Below are 14,817 nucleotides of genomic sequence, written 5' to 3'. Positions count from 1 at the left end.
TCGTTCCAGTCTGCGTCCCTGTTTCTTTAGTTCCTTTATAGAGTTGTCAAACCAGCGAGCGTGATGTAATGGTGCGGAACGTTTTATCTTTAATGGAGCTATGGCGTCAAAAGCGGCTGAGACATTGTGGTTATATTTAAGGACCATGGATTCAAGGCCTAAGTTGTGATCTGTCAGTCCGCCTAGATTGAGGCTGTTCTGAAGGTGTTGGGGTGTCAAACCTTTCAAGGAACGATATTTTATTAGTTCTTTCACTTGGTGTTTTGTAGCCGGTGCTGTAAAGGAGAAGTGGACAGTGTGGTGGTCTGACCGAACTACTGGATCAATTTCCACATTGGATATTAGGAGTTCTGAATGGAAAATGAGGTCCAGAGTGTGCCCTTTTTTGTGGGTAGGGAGGTTGATGGCTTGAGAGAAGCCCAGTTCATTCATGGAGAGAAGTAGCTCAGTTCTAAATTGGGAAGAGTGTGTATCGACCCATGCGTTAAAGTCTCCCAGAATTATCCACCTAGGATGTTTCAGTGTTATGCAAGATACAAGTTCTGCTATTTCCTTGAGAAAAGCTGAGCCACCATTAGGGGGTCGGTAGACAAGCAGTATGTTTATTTTTTTCTCAGCTGAGAGTTCGGCTGCCAGACATTCAAAAGAGTGGGTGGGGGCTACAGCAAGGGGTTTAATGGGGTGTAATGTCAATGTCAAGGGGTGCAATGTCAACAGTTAGGGATGTCAGCGGCAGATCTCTGCCGATTACCTGCTCTGCCGCTGCATGCCAATGCCTGTAAAATCGCTGCAGCCACCCCAAGAACAGGTACTGTAACGATTGGTGTCAGCACACAGAGAGAATCTGATTATTGGTGATCTGCAGTATCACCAACAATACAGATATATACCCGATTATTGATGATCTGGAGAATCACCAATAATACAAGTATGACTAACCTCTGGACACCTGATAAAGTGATAGTGTTTATTGACAGTAAGACGGATGAGAGAGTTCACCCGAGGAGTGGGTGACTCAGATTGTACTGCAGCCGGATCTCACCTTATGAGTGGATGAGACAGTCCGTGCTACAACCAATAGACATATGAATACTACAACAAAGAGGAGGAACACAGTAATGCTGTACAGCTGACCACCTGTGGAGCAAGTGATTCAGACTGTACTGCAACCAGATAGTGTTTGGTGCACAGTATCTGGGGAAATGATCCTAAAGATGTTAGACCAAGGGTTTCCCTGATGGTACAGACTGTTTTGCAGCCTAGGTGTAGTTGATACAGTTGGTGCTGCAACCTAAGTGACACATGCAGTACTGCTGCCTAAGAGCAAGTGATACAGACAGCACTGCAACCTATGTATACCTGCAAGCAAGTATAACAACTAAGTATCAGTATCCTACACCTGAGAGGTAGGTGTAGGCAACTACTTTCCTACACCAGTGTCAGGGCCCACTGATGCGGTAGCAAGGTCAGACAGACAGAGTTTGGCGGACAGATGCAGTACAGAACGGAAGGCTGATTCAACGTTAAAGACAAGCAGGGTTGGCAACCTGAATCAGATAGGCTGAGGTACAGAATCGCCAAACGGAAGAATAGTCAGAGCAAGCAAAAGGTCATAACAGATAAACAATGTATTAGTACTTTAAAGCTATCAACAGAATCTGACTAAGTGCGGATCCCCAGCTCCAGCCGGTTCTAGCACACTTTGGAATCTGACTAGAGTCTGAGCGCTAACACACTATAGCATTTGCAACAGCAGACGCGGAGCTACTGACAGACCTGCTCTATATATAGTCAGTATGCTCCCTAGCGCCGCCCCCAGCCACTCAGCCAATCCGGATGCTAGCTGGAGTCAGCTGACCGCACGATCAGCTGACTCCCCTCTTAGCTGCATAAAGGTCCTGTCGCTCTGCTCGCGCGCGCGTAGCCCTTAACCTGTGAGCAAAGGAAGGACCTTGAGCACATACCCGCGCGGCAGAGGCCGCCGGTTGACACGCGGAGATAGCCGCCATGCCGCTTGACTCAGCGCCGGCATCTCCGCTATTCCTTACAGTACCCCCCTGAGGAGTGGACTCCGGACACTTCTTACCCGGTTTTTCCGGGTGCAACTCATGGAATTCTTTCCTTAATTCTTCAGCATGCATGCGACCACTCGGCACCCAAGTTCTCTCCTCCAGCCCATATCCCTTCCAATGAACCAGGTACTGTACAGAATTCTGCACTAATCGAGAATCCAGAATCTTCTCGATCTCATACTCCGGTTGATCATCAATCATCACAGGGGGGGAGAGGAATCCACATGCACAGCAGGCTTTAATAGCGACACATGGAACGATCTCATGCCTCTCATGCTGGCTGGGAGATCAATTGCATAAGTGACATCATTAATCTTTTTTGAGACAGGATATGGGCCTATAAATCTGGGTCCTAACTTGGGTGATGGTTGTTTCAAGTCTAAATGTCGAGTAGAAATCCACACCATGTCCCCTGGAGAAAACTTCCACTCAACAGACCGCCTCTTGTCCGCCTGTTTTTTCTGAGACTGGAATGCTTTCCCCAAATTTCTCTTAACTGAACCCCAAATCTCCTTTAGCGCCCTTTGCCAATCTTCTAGAGCCGGGAAAGGGGAAGATGCCACTGGTAAAGGAGAAAACTTGGGAGATTTTCCCGACACCACCTGGAAAGGGGAAAATCCTGAAGAAGAACTTCTCAGGTTATTATGTGCGAACTCTGCGAATGGCAGAAACTTTACCCAATCTGATTGTGCATCTGTCACATAACACCTGAGGAATTGTTCAAGGGACTGATTAATTCTTTCGGTCTGGCCATTGGTCTGTGGGTGGTAGCCTGATGAAAAAGTAAGATTCATACCCAACTGATGGCAAAAGGCTCTCCAAAATTTCGACACAAACTGGACTCCCTGTCTGACACCACATTTTCCGGAATGCCATGCAGCCGGAAGATGTGTTGAATGAAGAGATCAGCTAACTCCTGAGTCGAGGGGAGTCCTTTAAGGGGAATGAAATGAGCCATCTTACTGAATCTATCCACTACCACCCAAATGACCATTTTGCCCTCAGACCTAGGGAGTTCTCCAACAAAGTCCATTGACAAATGTGTCCAAGGCTCATTTGGCACAGGTAGAGGTTGTAACGTGCCCACTGGAGCCTGACGGGAGGGTTTGCTTCTGGCACAAACTGAACATTCCCTCACAAACTCCTTACAATCAGATGCCAGTGAAGGCCACCATACTCATCTAGCTAGAAGATCCTGAGTTCGGGTAGCCCCTGGATGCCCAGCATTCTTATGGGTATGGAATAATTGTAAGATTTGCAGGCGGAAGGGAAGTGGCACAAACATAACCCCCACAGGCTTCCCTTCTGGAATATCCTGTTGATAAGGAGCCAACGTAGCTGCCCAGTCCTCCCAGGTCTCGGTACTGCCAATACCACCTTCTGAGGTAGAATGGTCTCAGGGGTCGAGGACTGGACTGTCTCAGGCTCCAAACACCTAGATAGAGCGTCTGCCTTAACACTCTTGCTACCCGGTGTATACGTTATAATGAATCTGAATCTTGAGAAAAATAAAGACCAACGAGCCTGCCGAGGGCTAAGCCTCTTGGCCCCCTCAATGTACTCCAAGTTCTTATGGTCTGTATAAACTGTAATTGTATGTTCTGCCCCTTCCAGCCAATGGCGCCATTCTTCAAAGGCTAATTTGATAGCCAAAAGCTCCCGATTACCAATATCGTAGTTCCTCTCGGCAGGAGAGAACCTCCGTGAAAAGAAGGCACACGGGTGCAGTTTGCCTTGAAGTCCAGAGTGCTGGGACAGCACAGCCCCAACCCCTATTTCAGACGCATCGACCTCCACAATAAAGGGGAAGGTGACATCCACATGTCTCAGGATGGGAGCAGAACAAAACAGTTTTTTCAAAGTAGCAAAGGCTGATTGGGCCTCTTCCGACCAGTGATATGTGTTGGCCCCTTTTTTAGTAAGACTGGTGAGAGGTGACACTACAGAGGAGAAGCCTTTTATGAACTTTCTGTAGTAATTAGCAAACCCAAGGAATCTTTGGAGTGCCTTCAATCCCACAGGTTGAGGCTACTCCAAAACAGCAGAGACCTTCTCGGGATCCATCAATAGTCCAGACGTGGAAATGATATATCTCAAGAAGGGTACCTCTGTGACCTCAAAGAGGCACTTCTCCAATTTCGCATAGAGTGAATTCTGTCTTAATTTCTGAAGAACAAATTTAACATGTTTACGATGCTCTGTCAGGTTAGCTGAGAAAATAAGTATATCATCAAGATTATACAAGAACAAATTTTCCCAAGACCTCCCAGAAAACCTAATTAATTAACTCCTGGAAGATGGCCGGGGCATTACACAACCCGAAGGGCATAACCAGATATTCGTAATGCCCGTCGGGCGTGTTAAACGCCGTCTTCCATTCATCACCGTCCCTAATGCGTACCAGGTTGTATGCCCCTCGCAAGTCTAATTTGGAGAAAATATTGGCATTGGTCACTTGTGTGAACAAATCGTCCATCAAGGGCAACGGATACCGACCTTTCACTGTGATTTTATTTAAACCTCTGTAGTCAATACAGGGCCTAAGCCCTCAGTCCTTCTTCTGTACAAAAAAGAACCCAGCTCCAGCGGGTGACCGGGAAGGACGGATAAAACCTTTAGCCAAGTTTTCTTTCATGTATTCTTGCATTGCCAATTTCTCAGGCCCAGACAGATCATAAAGATGGCCTCTTGGGGGCATACAACCAGCTCTTAACTCTATGGGACAATCATAAGTCCGGTGAGGCAGAAGTTTATCAGCAGATTAAGGACAGAACACATCTGCAAAGTCTGCATACTGCACTGGTACCCCTTTAACCTGAATCTGGGTGGCGCAAACCGTAACTCTCTCTAAACAATGATGACGACAATGGGTAGACCAGCTTTGTAGCTAACCTGATGCCCAGTCGATCTGAGGAGAGTGGAGTTGCAACCAGGGCATACCCAGTATGATGGTTGAAGTAGCCATGTGCAGAAAAAAAACCTGTAATTCCTCTTTATGTATGTAACACCATATAATGTGCTGTTATTGTTATGTTATATACTGCTGCCTTTGGAGGGCATAGTTCCTTTAAGACTGCAGAGAATTCTGGAAGAGAGGCTGGAGTGAGCAGAGGCTGCTGGGAGCTGAGGTGTGGCTGGTGTGCCTAGAGCCTGGGAGTGAGGTCTGGAGTGACTGGGACTGGATCTTCAGGCCTAAATCCATCAGACTGGCTTCCATTTGTTTTCTGAGTGTGAAGAAGGGATCCTGTGACACAGATTGCTGCACCCTGAGCTGAATCTTGGAGAAAGGATACAGCTGCCGGACCAGAACTGTGTGAACCTGTGAGGTTGGTGGAGTCTGGATTGTACAAGCCGTGTGGACTTCAGAAGGAACCATTTTAGCTGGATTACAAAGTTTGTGAATCTCAGGCTCCTCAAAACTCCTGCCTGCGAGTTCTGCACCTGCTGAGTGACCATTACCAGGGACTGGCCCTGCACCTCATGGTAGGAACTATCTTTGCAGTGATAGAGGGGCATTAACCTGGCTGAGAGGTTTGGGGGTCATACCACTCCTCTTAAAACAAACTGTGGACAGTGTATGTCAGGACTGTTTGCCATAGCCTGCCATTCTGAACTGTAGCCTGGTTAACCTGCCCCCTCTCACATCACTGGCATCTATGCTGTTATTGCTGAGTGCATCAGGAGTCTACTGGCTGCTGCAGCTTCTTCACAAGGCGCCCAACTGTGCACATAACGTTCCTTAAAGGGGTACCCCGAGTGCAACTGCATTATAGCCCACTGGCCAGTCGGGAGTTAAATAAGATTGTGTTACTGATTGCATTGTCTTAAGTTTGTTTCTTTGCTATGGTTGTGCGTCTTTCGCCAGTGTAGTGTGCACTTCTTTAAAGTGACACTGGAGGGGCGCAAGAGGTTACTACCGTGTGTTGATTGCAGTTTATTCAGCTTGTCCGTTTGCTGCGGTGCGTTCTGCGCCAGTCTAGTGTACACTTGTTTAGAGTGACACTGGAGGGGCGCAGGAGGTGGCTACTTTGGACATACACTTTTGATGCACTTTGAATGTGTAAGGTATATTACTTTTATTGTTATGATCTTGCTGAGTTAACAAGTGTTTGATTAGTGCTATATTTTCTATTGCTTACGTCACCCTATTAGATCACTTTGGTCTGTGGGGAATAAATATATTGCATTGATACTGGTGTCTGCATGATTCTGGGAGGCAGGGTGCCACTGGAGGCGGTATCCACTAAGAGGCCCCGTTACATTCATTAGCGATCCAGTCTGTCTCGCTACATTTGGCGCCCAACGTGGGGCTCTCTTTGGCTCCGCCCAGTGATGTCTACGCCCCTTTTCCCTTGAAATCAGACACAGTATGGATTCAAGAGCTGCAGGAAGATGGTGTGAGAACCACCAAGCTGCCGTGGGACACTGTTTAGTCCTAGAGTTGCCAGGGCCTGACTGGACTGATGCACAGATCAGGGAAGTGGCTGAAAGACTACCAATATCTGGTCGAGGGTTCCTGTTAGATAGTACAACAGACCCAAGTGGACCAACTCAATTTGCCCTGCTAGAGTGGAAGACCCATGTCCTCCATGACAAGATGCCTACAACCCTCACAACTCCAGGGGGTCAGTTAGTTCAAGTGACCATTCCAAAAGGTGCAGCAGAAGTGGAAGCTGAAGTTATGGGGCCATTATCTGAGCCTGCCATTGATCAAGAGAAGAACTGTATTGGGCCAGAAGTCCTTGAAGCATTAGGAAACCTACTGACAAAGTGTAGATCTCCTGACTATTCGCTAGCAAGCTGGGGGTACAGGAAGTTACGGTTGTTCTCTGGTAAAGTACCCACTCCCCCTGGTGAAGAAGATTTTGAGGCATGGATGGACCAAGCCACTCGGGTACTGGAAGAATGGGATGTTCCTGAAATAAGCAAGAAGCAGAGGATTATAGAAAGCTTGAAAGGTCCAGCAGCTGACACTGTCCGAAATTTGAAGATGAGCCAATCTGATTGCACTGCACAGGATTATCTTGATGCATTGTATAGTGTGTTTGGGAAGATTGATAAGCCCACTGATTTACTGTACCAATTTGAACACACCTACCAGAGGGTAGGAGAAAAGCTGTCAAGTTATGTAAGGCGACTAGACCGCCTCCTGCATCAGTTAGTGTTAAGTAAAGGAATAGACTCAAAGCAGGTGGATCAGGCCCGAATCCGTCAAATCCAAGAGGGATCACAAGCTCTTGACCCAGTGGTGTTCAAGTTACACTTGGGGGATCAAGTGGAGGTGCCAAGCTATCCTCAACTGATTAAGAAAATTCGGGAAGAGGAAGACCAATCAGCTTGTGGAAAACCACTTTGGTAACCAAATCTCCAAAGACTTTGCCAGTAAGAAAGTGACTGAGCAAAAAGAGTCATTGGGAGCCGCACCCACATCAAGTTTTACACGTACCCAATGCCAACAAATGAGGAAACGAGAGAAGAGGCCGAAAGCTTTGGCCAAATCTGCTTCTGAAGCAGGAGCCATCACGTTACCTAAAGATCTTTTGGGACCATCACCAGTGGTGCCAGTACAGATAGAAGGAGTATTTACTCATGCATTACTGGACACAGGAGCACAAGTGACATTATTGTATAGAGACTTTTATGAGAAGCATTTAGCTCATTGTCCTTTACAGGCACTGGATAAGCTGGAGATCTGGGGAATCAGCGAGAAACAGCTACCATACGATGGATATGTGAACCTTCAGATTCAGCTGGGATATAAAGTGGCAGGAACTCAAGAAGTCCTGGATACGCTAGCAGTAGTCTGCCCCCGACCGCCGGGGTCCTTACGGTACTCCGTGATCCTCGGAACAAATACTCACCTGATCAGACGAGTATTGGAGCCCATCATGGACCGTTATGGGCAGCCACCTAGTCCATTGCACCCTTTGCTTCAAGCTGCATGGGAACAACTGTTGGTGGAGCGAGAGGCCCCAGCCCATGGGGTTGGAAGTGTGTGGTTATCTCAGCGAGAAGAGTGTCGGTTGATGCCTGGACAAGTGGTATGTCTGAAAGCTGAAGTGAGAACGACATGGAAGGAGCCAGTCCCGTTGCTGTTGATCGAAGGGGAGGAAGGATCTGGATTGCCACTAGGGGTGGAAATTATCCCTGAGACTATCCCCGCAGAGGATTTGCAACGCAAGAATGGCAGAGTGCTTGTAGGAATAAGAAACACCTTACCACAACCAGTCATGTTAAGACCTCGGGCAAAACTGGGAATGGTGTTTGTAGCAAGCCGAGTGACGACCCCTTTTCAAGTGGGGGGAGAGTCAGAAGAGCTGGAGAAGAAATTGGAGACCTCAGTTTCTCAAAACTCCCTTTTGCCTTCAGAGTGGAGACAACGATTGCTCAACATTCTGCGAGGACAAAGTGAAATCTTTGCACAACACGAATATGATGTCGGATGTGCAAAAAGTACACAGCACCGTATTCGCCTTCAAGATGACCGGCCATTCCGGGAAAGGTCAAGGCGGCTAGCCCTTGGAGACATTGAAGATTTACGGAAACAGCTGGAAGAACTCAAAAGAACTGGAATCATTAGAGAGTCTCAAAGTCCCTATGCTTCACCAATTGTAGTGGTGCGGAAGAAGAATGGTACTATTCGAATGTGTGTAGAACTTTGAATCGACGTACTATTCCAGATCAGTATACCACACCACGAGTGGAAGATGTATTGCAATGCTTGGCTGGAGCTAGGTGGTTTAGTGTGCTGGATCTTAAAAGTGGATATCATCAGATTCCAATGCATCCTGAAGACAAGGAGCGAACTGCCTTCATTTGTCCTTTAGGATTCTTCGAATTCAACAGGATGCCCCCAGGACTCATGGGTGCCCCAGCCACCTTTCAGAGGATAATGGAAAATACAGTGGGAGATATGAACCTGCTGGAGGTGCTTGTGTATTTGGATGATGTCATTGTGTTTGGAAGAGACCTGGAAGAGCATGAGACTCGGCTAATCAAGGTGCTGGACCGGTTGAGGAAGGAAGGTTTAAAGTTGTCGCTGGAAAAGTGCCAATTCTGCCTTCCATCTGTAACTTACCTGGGACATGTAGTGTCGGCTGATGGTGTGGCAACAGATCCTTCAAAGGTTGAAGCACTAACAACTTGGCCAAAACCTAAAACAGTTTCTGAGCTCCGTTCATACTTGGGTTTCTGTTCTTACTATCGAAGGTTTGTCAAAGGCTTTGCACAGATCGCAAGACCCCTCAATGATTTGCTCCTAGTGAAAGAAAAGGTGCAGGCTCCAGGGTATAAACAAGAACAGAAGAATAACGTTCTGCAACGGGCAGGAAAAGAGTCTGTCATTGAGCAATGGACAGAGGAGTGTGACTCTGCCTTTGAGAAGCTTAAAAGTTGTCTAATCAGCACACCTGTTTTAGCTTATGCAGACCCTCAGAAGCCATATGTCTTACACATTGATGCCAGCAGAGATGGACTAGGGGGTGTTTTGTACCAGGAGCAGGAGAGTAGACTGAAGCCGATAGCCTTTGTGAGCAGGAGTCTGTCACCAACAGAGCGGAATTACCCAGCACACAACCTTGAGTTCCTGGCACTGAAGTGGACTGTGGTAGACAAGCTTCATGAGTATCTGTATGGAGCCGAGTTTGAAGTACAGACTGATAACAACCCTCTCACCTATGTGTTGACCACAGCTAAATTAGATGCTACAGGACATCGATGGTTGGCGGCCCTTGCTAATTACAGATTCAGTCTCAAGTACCGTCCAGGCATGGCCAATCAGGATGCAGATGGGCTTTCTAGAAGACCTCATGATGTGTTGCAGCCTGAAGATGAGTGTCTAGAGGTTCCAGCCCCAGGTGTGAGAGCCATGTGCCAAGGTCTACAATGCGAGATTCGGACGATCTGTGCTGCTGAAAAGCTAGGACTATCACATGAAGCAATTCCTCAGAGGTACTGCAATATGGTGACATTGAAAAGCACTTCATTACCTGCACTGAGTTTGTCAGATCTGCGTCACGATCAAGCTGAAGATACACTGTGCCGGGGTGTCAAAAAGGCTCTACATGAGAATAACCAAAACCACCTAAAAGATATCAACCATCCACTGGTTGGATTATTGCTTAGAGAGTGGAGTCATCTGAAAATGAAGAATGGTTTGGTGTACCGGTTAGCACCAGCTGCTGAGAACACAGAGAAATGGCAGTTACTGCTACCTGAAAAATACAGGAACATGGTCTGTTCCTCCCTTCATGATGATCATGGGCATTTGGGTGTTGATCGCACCCTGAAGTTGTTGCAGGATCGCTTTTACTGGCCAGGTATGAGACAGGATGTGGAGAATTACTGCCGGTCTTGCTCCAGGTGCGTACAACGGAAGACACAGCCAGTGCGAGCTGCACCATTGGGACATCTACAAAGCCAAGGACCAATGGACTTAGTGTGCATTGACTTCTTATGTATCGAGCCTGATGAGGGTGGGTTTGCCAATGTCTTGGTGGTCACCGACCATTATACCAGGTATGCCCAGGCCTTCCCTACTAGGGACCAGAAGGCTATGACTGTAGCGAAAGTACTGGTGGAGAGATACTTCGTACATTATGGCCTCCCGCAACGCATTCACTCAGATCAGGGTCGAGATTTTGAAAGCAAGTTGATACGTGAGTTGCTGAGTTTGTTGAGTGTAAAGAAGACCAGAACTACACCTTATCATCCTCAGGGAGATCCACAACCAGAGAGATTCAACAGAACATTGTTAAATATGTTGGGGACCTTACCCAGTGAGAAGAAGGCTCAATGGAGCAAACATATTGCTGCTGTTGTTCATGCCTACAATAGTACTGAGAATGATGCCACTGGATTTTCTCCATACTTTCTGATGTTTGGGCGGGAGGCCCGGTTGCCAATTGACACTGTTTTTGGGACTTCTTGTGATGATACAACAACAGTCTCTTACCAGGGGTATGTGGAGCGGCTCCAAAAGAGCCTGAAGGCTGCTTATGAAAAAGCTGAAGAGGCTGCAGAAAGGCGGGGACAGCAGAATAAGGCCAGGTACGACCAAAGAATCCGGATTCATGATTTAAAGCCAGGTGATCGTGTGTTGTTAAGAAATCTGGGGATCCCTGGGAAACACAAGCTTGCTGATCGTTGGAGTTCGCAGGTGTATGAGGTGTGCTCTCAACTGCCAGGTATTCCTGTATATCGGATTCGGCCAGAAGGACAAAGTGGGCCTATGAAGTCATGGGACCGCAATTACCTGTTACCACTGGGGCAAGCAGTGAGAATGCCTGATCCTATGGCAGCTGAGCATGATCAAGGTCGTCAGCGGTTAGCCACACAGAAGGGGAGCATAGCAGCATCACCTGAGTGTGACCATAACACTGAAGAAGATGATGAAGAGTGGGGATGGGACGCACCCCCAGTAGGAAGATTTGTTTGGGGCCCTCTTGAGAATGGCGTAGATTTGAGGCCTGAAGATGTGAGTGTGCCACAGACTAGTCCAGATGTAGTGGAGAAAGATGCTGAGGAGAGTCAACTCAGAGTAGAAGCTCCCGAGTTTGTCCCATTGAGCAATCTGGAACAAAATGCTTCAGGCAATCTAGAAGATCTGGTGACTGAAAGTGATACAGATGGTACTTTTCTCTCAGACAAAGTTGAGGAAGAATTGCAACCAGTAGATATTTTGAAGGATAAAGAACCAGAAAGTCATACAATAACAGAACAAGAAGTTCAGGAAGAAAATTTCCAAGAAAGTCCATTGGAGAGAAGGGAGCCCCGACAAATTAGAGCTCCTAAAAGATTAACTTATGACTCTTTGGGGAACTGCAGTGAAGAGAGAGTATGTGCTTCACACCGAGAGATCAACGCCCATGTTCCCAAAACCATGAACTCAGGTCTTTCAGGTGGCAACCTGTCTCCCTGTGGAGCCAAAATACCTAGTGCTAGTTGGTGGGTTCCCTTTAGTTATGGCCAGTATGTCCAGACCGTTTAGGTATGTCTATGTCTGTGAATTAAAGAAAAGTTGTGTAACTTTCCGTACTTGGGAGGATCCAAGTTTTTCAAGTGGGGGGAGAATGTAACACCATATAATGTGCTGTTATTGTTATGTTATATACTGCTGCCTTTGGAGGGCATAGTTCCTTTAAGACTGCAGAGAATTCTGGAAGAGAGGCTGGAGTGAGCAGAGGCTGCTGGGAGCTGAGGTGTGGCTGGTGTGCCTAGAGCCTGGGAGTGAGGTCTGGAGTGACTGGGACTGGATCTTCAGGCCTAAATCCATCAGACTGGCTTCCATTTGTTTTCTGAGTGTGAAGAAGGGATCCTGTGACACAGATTGCTGCACCCTGAGCTGAATCTTGGAGAAAGGATACAGCTGCCGGACCAGAACTGTGTGAACCTGTGAGGTTGGTGGAGTCTGGATTGTACAAGCCGTGTGGACTTCAGAAGGAACCATTTTAGCTGGATTACAAAGTTTGTGAATCTCAGGCTCCTCAAAACTCCTGCCTGCGAGTTCTGCACCTGCTGAGTGACCATTACCAGGGACTGGCCCTGCACCTCATGGTAGGAACTATCTTTGCAGTGATAGAGGGGCATTAACCTGGCTGAGAGGTTTGGGGGTCATACCACTCCTCTTAAAACAAACTGTGGACAGTGTATGTCAGGACTGTTTGCCATAGCCTGCCATTCTGAACTGTAGCCTGGTTAACCTGCCCCCTCTCACATCACTGGCATCTATGCTGTTATTGCTGAGTGCATCAGGAGTCTACTGGCTGCTGCAGCTTCTTCACAAGGCGCCCAACTGTGCACATAACGTTCCTTAAAGGGGTACCCCGAGTGCAACTGCATTATAGCCCACTGGCCAGTCGGGAGTTAAATAAGATTGTGTTACTGATTGCATTGTCTTAAGTTTGTTTCTTTGCTATGGTTGTGCGTCTTTCGCCAGTGTAGTGTGCACTTCTTTAAAGTGACACTGGAGGGGCGCAAGAGGTTACTACCGTGTGTTGATTGCAGTTTATTCAGCTTGTCCGTTTGCTGCGGTGCGTTCTGCGCCAGTCTAGTGTACACTTGTTTAGAGTGACACTGGAGGGGCGCAGGAGGTGGCTACTTTGGACATACACTTTTGATGCACTTTTAATGTGTAAGGTATATTACTTTTATTGTTATGATCTTGCTGAGTTAACAAGTGTTTGATTAGTGCTATATTTTCTATTGCTTACGTCACCCTATTAGATCACTTTGGTCTGTGGGGAATAAATATATTGCATTGATACTGGTGTCTGCATGATTCTGGGAGGCAGGGTGCCACTGGAGGCGGTATCCACTAAGAGGCCCCGTTACATTCATTAGCGATCCAGTCTGTCTCGCTACATGTAGTACCCCTATATTACATATCAGCAAGGGAGTCTGGGATAGGGGTTGTCTACACTGTAGCGGAGAGTCATCTACTGCTGTGACCACAATCTGTCGGTCTAAAGGGAGTAATGGAGTCCCCAACTTTTTAACAAAATCAAAATCTATAAAATTGGCTGCAGATCCTGAGTCTACAAAGGCCTCTGTAGACACGGACTGTCCTTTCCAAGTGATAGAGCAGGGAAGGAGTAAACGATTATTGTTTAGAGGTATTGACTGCTCGCCTAGGGTATTACCTCTGACTACACCTAGGCGGCAGCGTTTCCCGACTTCTTAGGACAGTTCTGGACCACGTGACCCTGCTCTGCACAGTATAGGCACAGCCCTACTGACCTTCTGCGATTCTTTTCCACTTGCGTCAGTCTAGAATGTCCGATTTGCATCGGCTTGTCTGGAGATGACGGGGGTGGAGAGGAGGCGTAGGAGACAGATCTTAGAGTAACTTTTCCACGAGTTTGTTTCTGATAAAGCAGGCGACGATCCACTCGCACTGCTAAAGCTATTGCCTCATCAATAGATTTGGGTTCAGGATGTCCCAATGTTAAATCAGAGACTGCATCGGACAATCCTGACAGGAAACAGTCTAATAAAGCATACGTACCCCATCTAGCTGACACATCCCACTTCCTAAATTCCACCGCATAAACCTCCATCGGATTACGACCCTGTCTGAGAGTTTTTAGCTTCCTCTCAGCAGTGATCGCCACATCCGGATCGTCATATATAACGGCCATAGCCTCAAAGAATTCATGAACCGAGGATAATGCTTTGTGCTCTGCAGGAAGACCATATGCCCATGTCTGAGAGTCTCCTGACAACAGAGTCTTAATAAAGGTTATCCTCTGGTTTTCTGATCCAGATAGATTAGGCCTCAACTCAAAATAGGACATCACCCGATTCCTGAAGTTCTGAAAGTCTGATCTATGCCCTGAGAACTTCTCGGGCACAGCCATACGTAAATCTGTGACTGGAGGGGATCACACAGTATCGACAGCTGTTTGAAGTGTCCTGACTGTCCCAGACAGTTGAGTGATCTGAGTCTGTTGGGTATTAATCACCCCGGTGAGATTGTTCACCGCGGTGATCAGGACATCAACCTGACTGCGTAGTGCATTCATATTGTTTGGTCTGCTGTTCTGTAACGATTTATGTCAGCACACAGAGAGAATCTGATTATTGGTGATCTGCAGCATCACCAACAATACAGATATATACCCGATTATTGATGATCTGCGGAATCACCAATAATACAAGTATGACTAACCTCTGGACACCTGATAAAGTGATAGTGTTTATTGACAGTAAGAAGGATGAGAGAGTTCACCCGAGGAGCGGGTGACTC

At 47.2% G+C, this 14,817-nt stretch overlaps 1 protein-coding gene across 1 annotated transcript; it reads left to right on the top strand.

The window, feature by feature from the left end:
• The first annotated feature begins 6,441 nt into the window (after positions 1-6,441).
• On the top strand, positions 6,442-7,431 carry LOC137519356 (paraneoplastic antigen Ma1 homolog). Its single transcript, XM_068238308.1, has one exon. The coding sequence runs from the start codon at positions 6,442-6,444 to the stop codon at positions 7,429-7,431; it is 990 nt and encodes a 329-aa protein (XP_068094409.1).
• Positions 7,432-14,817: the final 7,386 nt, after the last annotated feature.

This window comes from Hyperolius riggenbachi, chromosome 5 (genome assembly GCF_040937935.1).
Source record: "Hyperolius riggenbachi isolate aHypRig1 chromosome 5, aHypRig1.pri, whole genome shotgun sequence".
In the NCBI taxonomy this organism is placed as follows: domain Eukaryota; kingdom Metazoa; phylum Chordata; class Amphibia; order Anura; family Hyperoliidae; genus Hyperolius; species Hyperolius riggenbachi.
The sequence above is the reverse complement of the archived record's forward strand: the minus strand, read 5'-3'. Positions and strand labels throughout refer to the sequence as shown.

Excerpts from the sequence above, each read along its gene's own strand:
- LOC137519356 (XM_068238308.1), top strand. The coding sequence starts at position 6,442 with ATGGATTCAAGAGCTGCAGGAAGATGGTGTGAGAACCACCAAGCTGCC.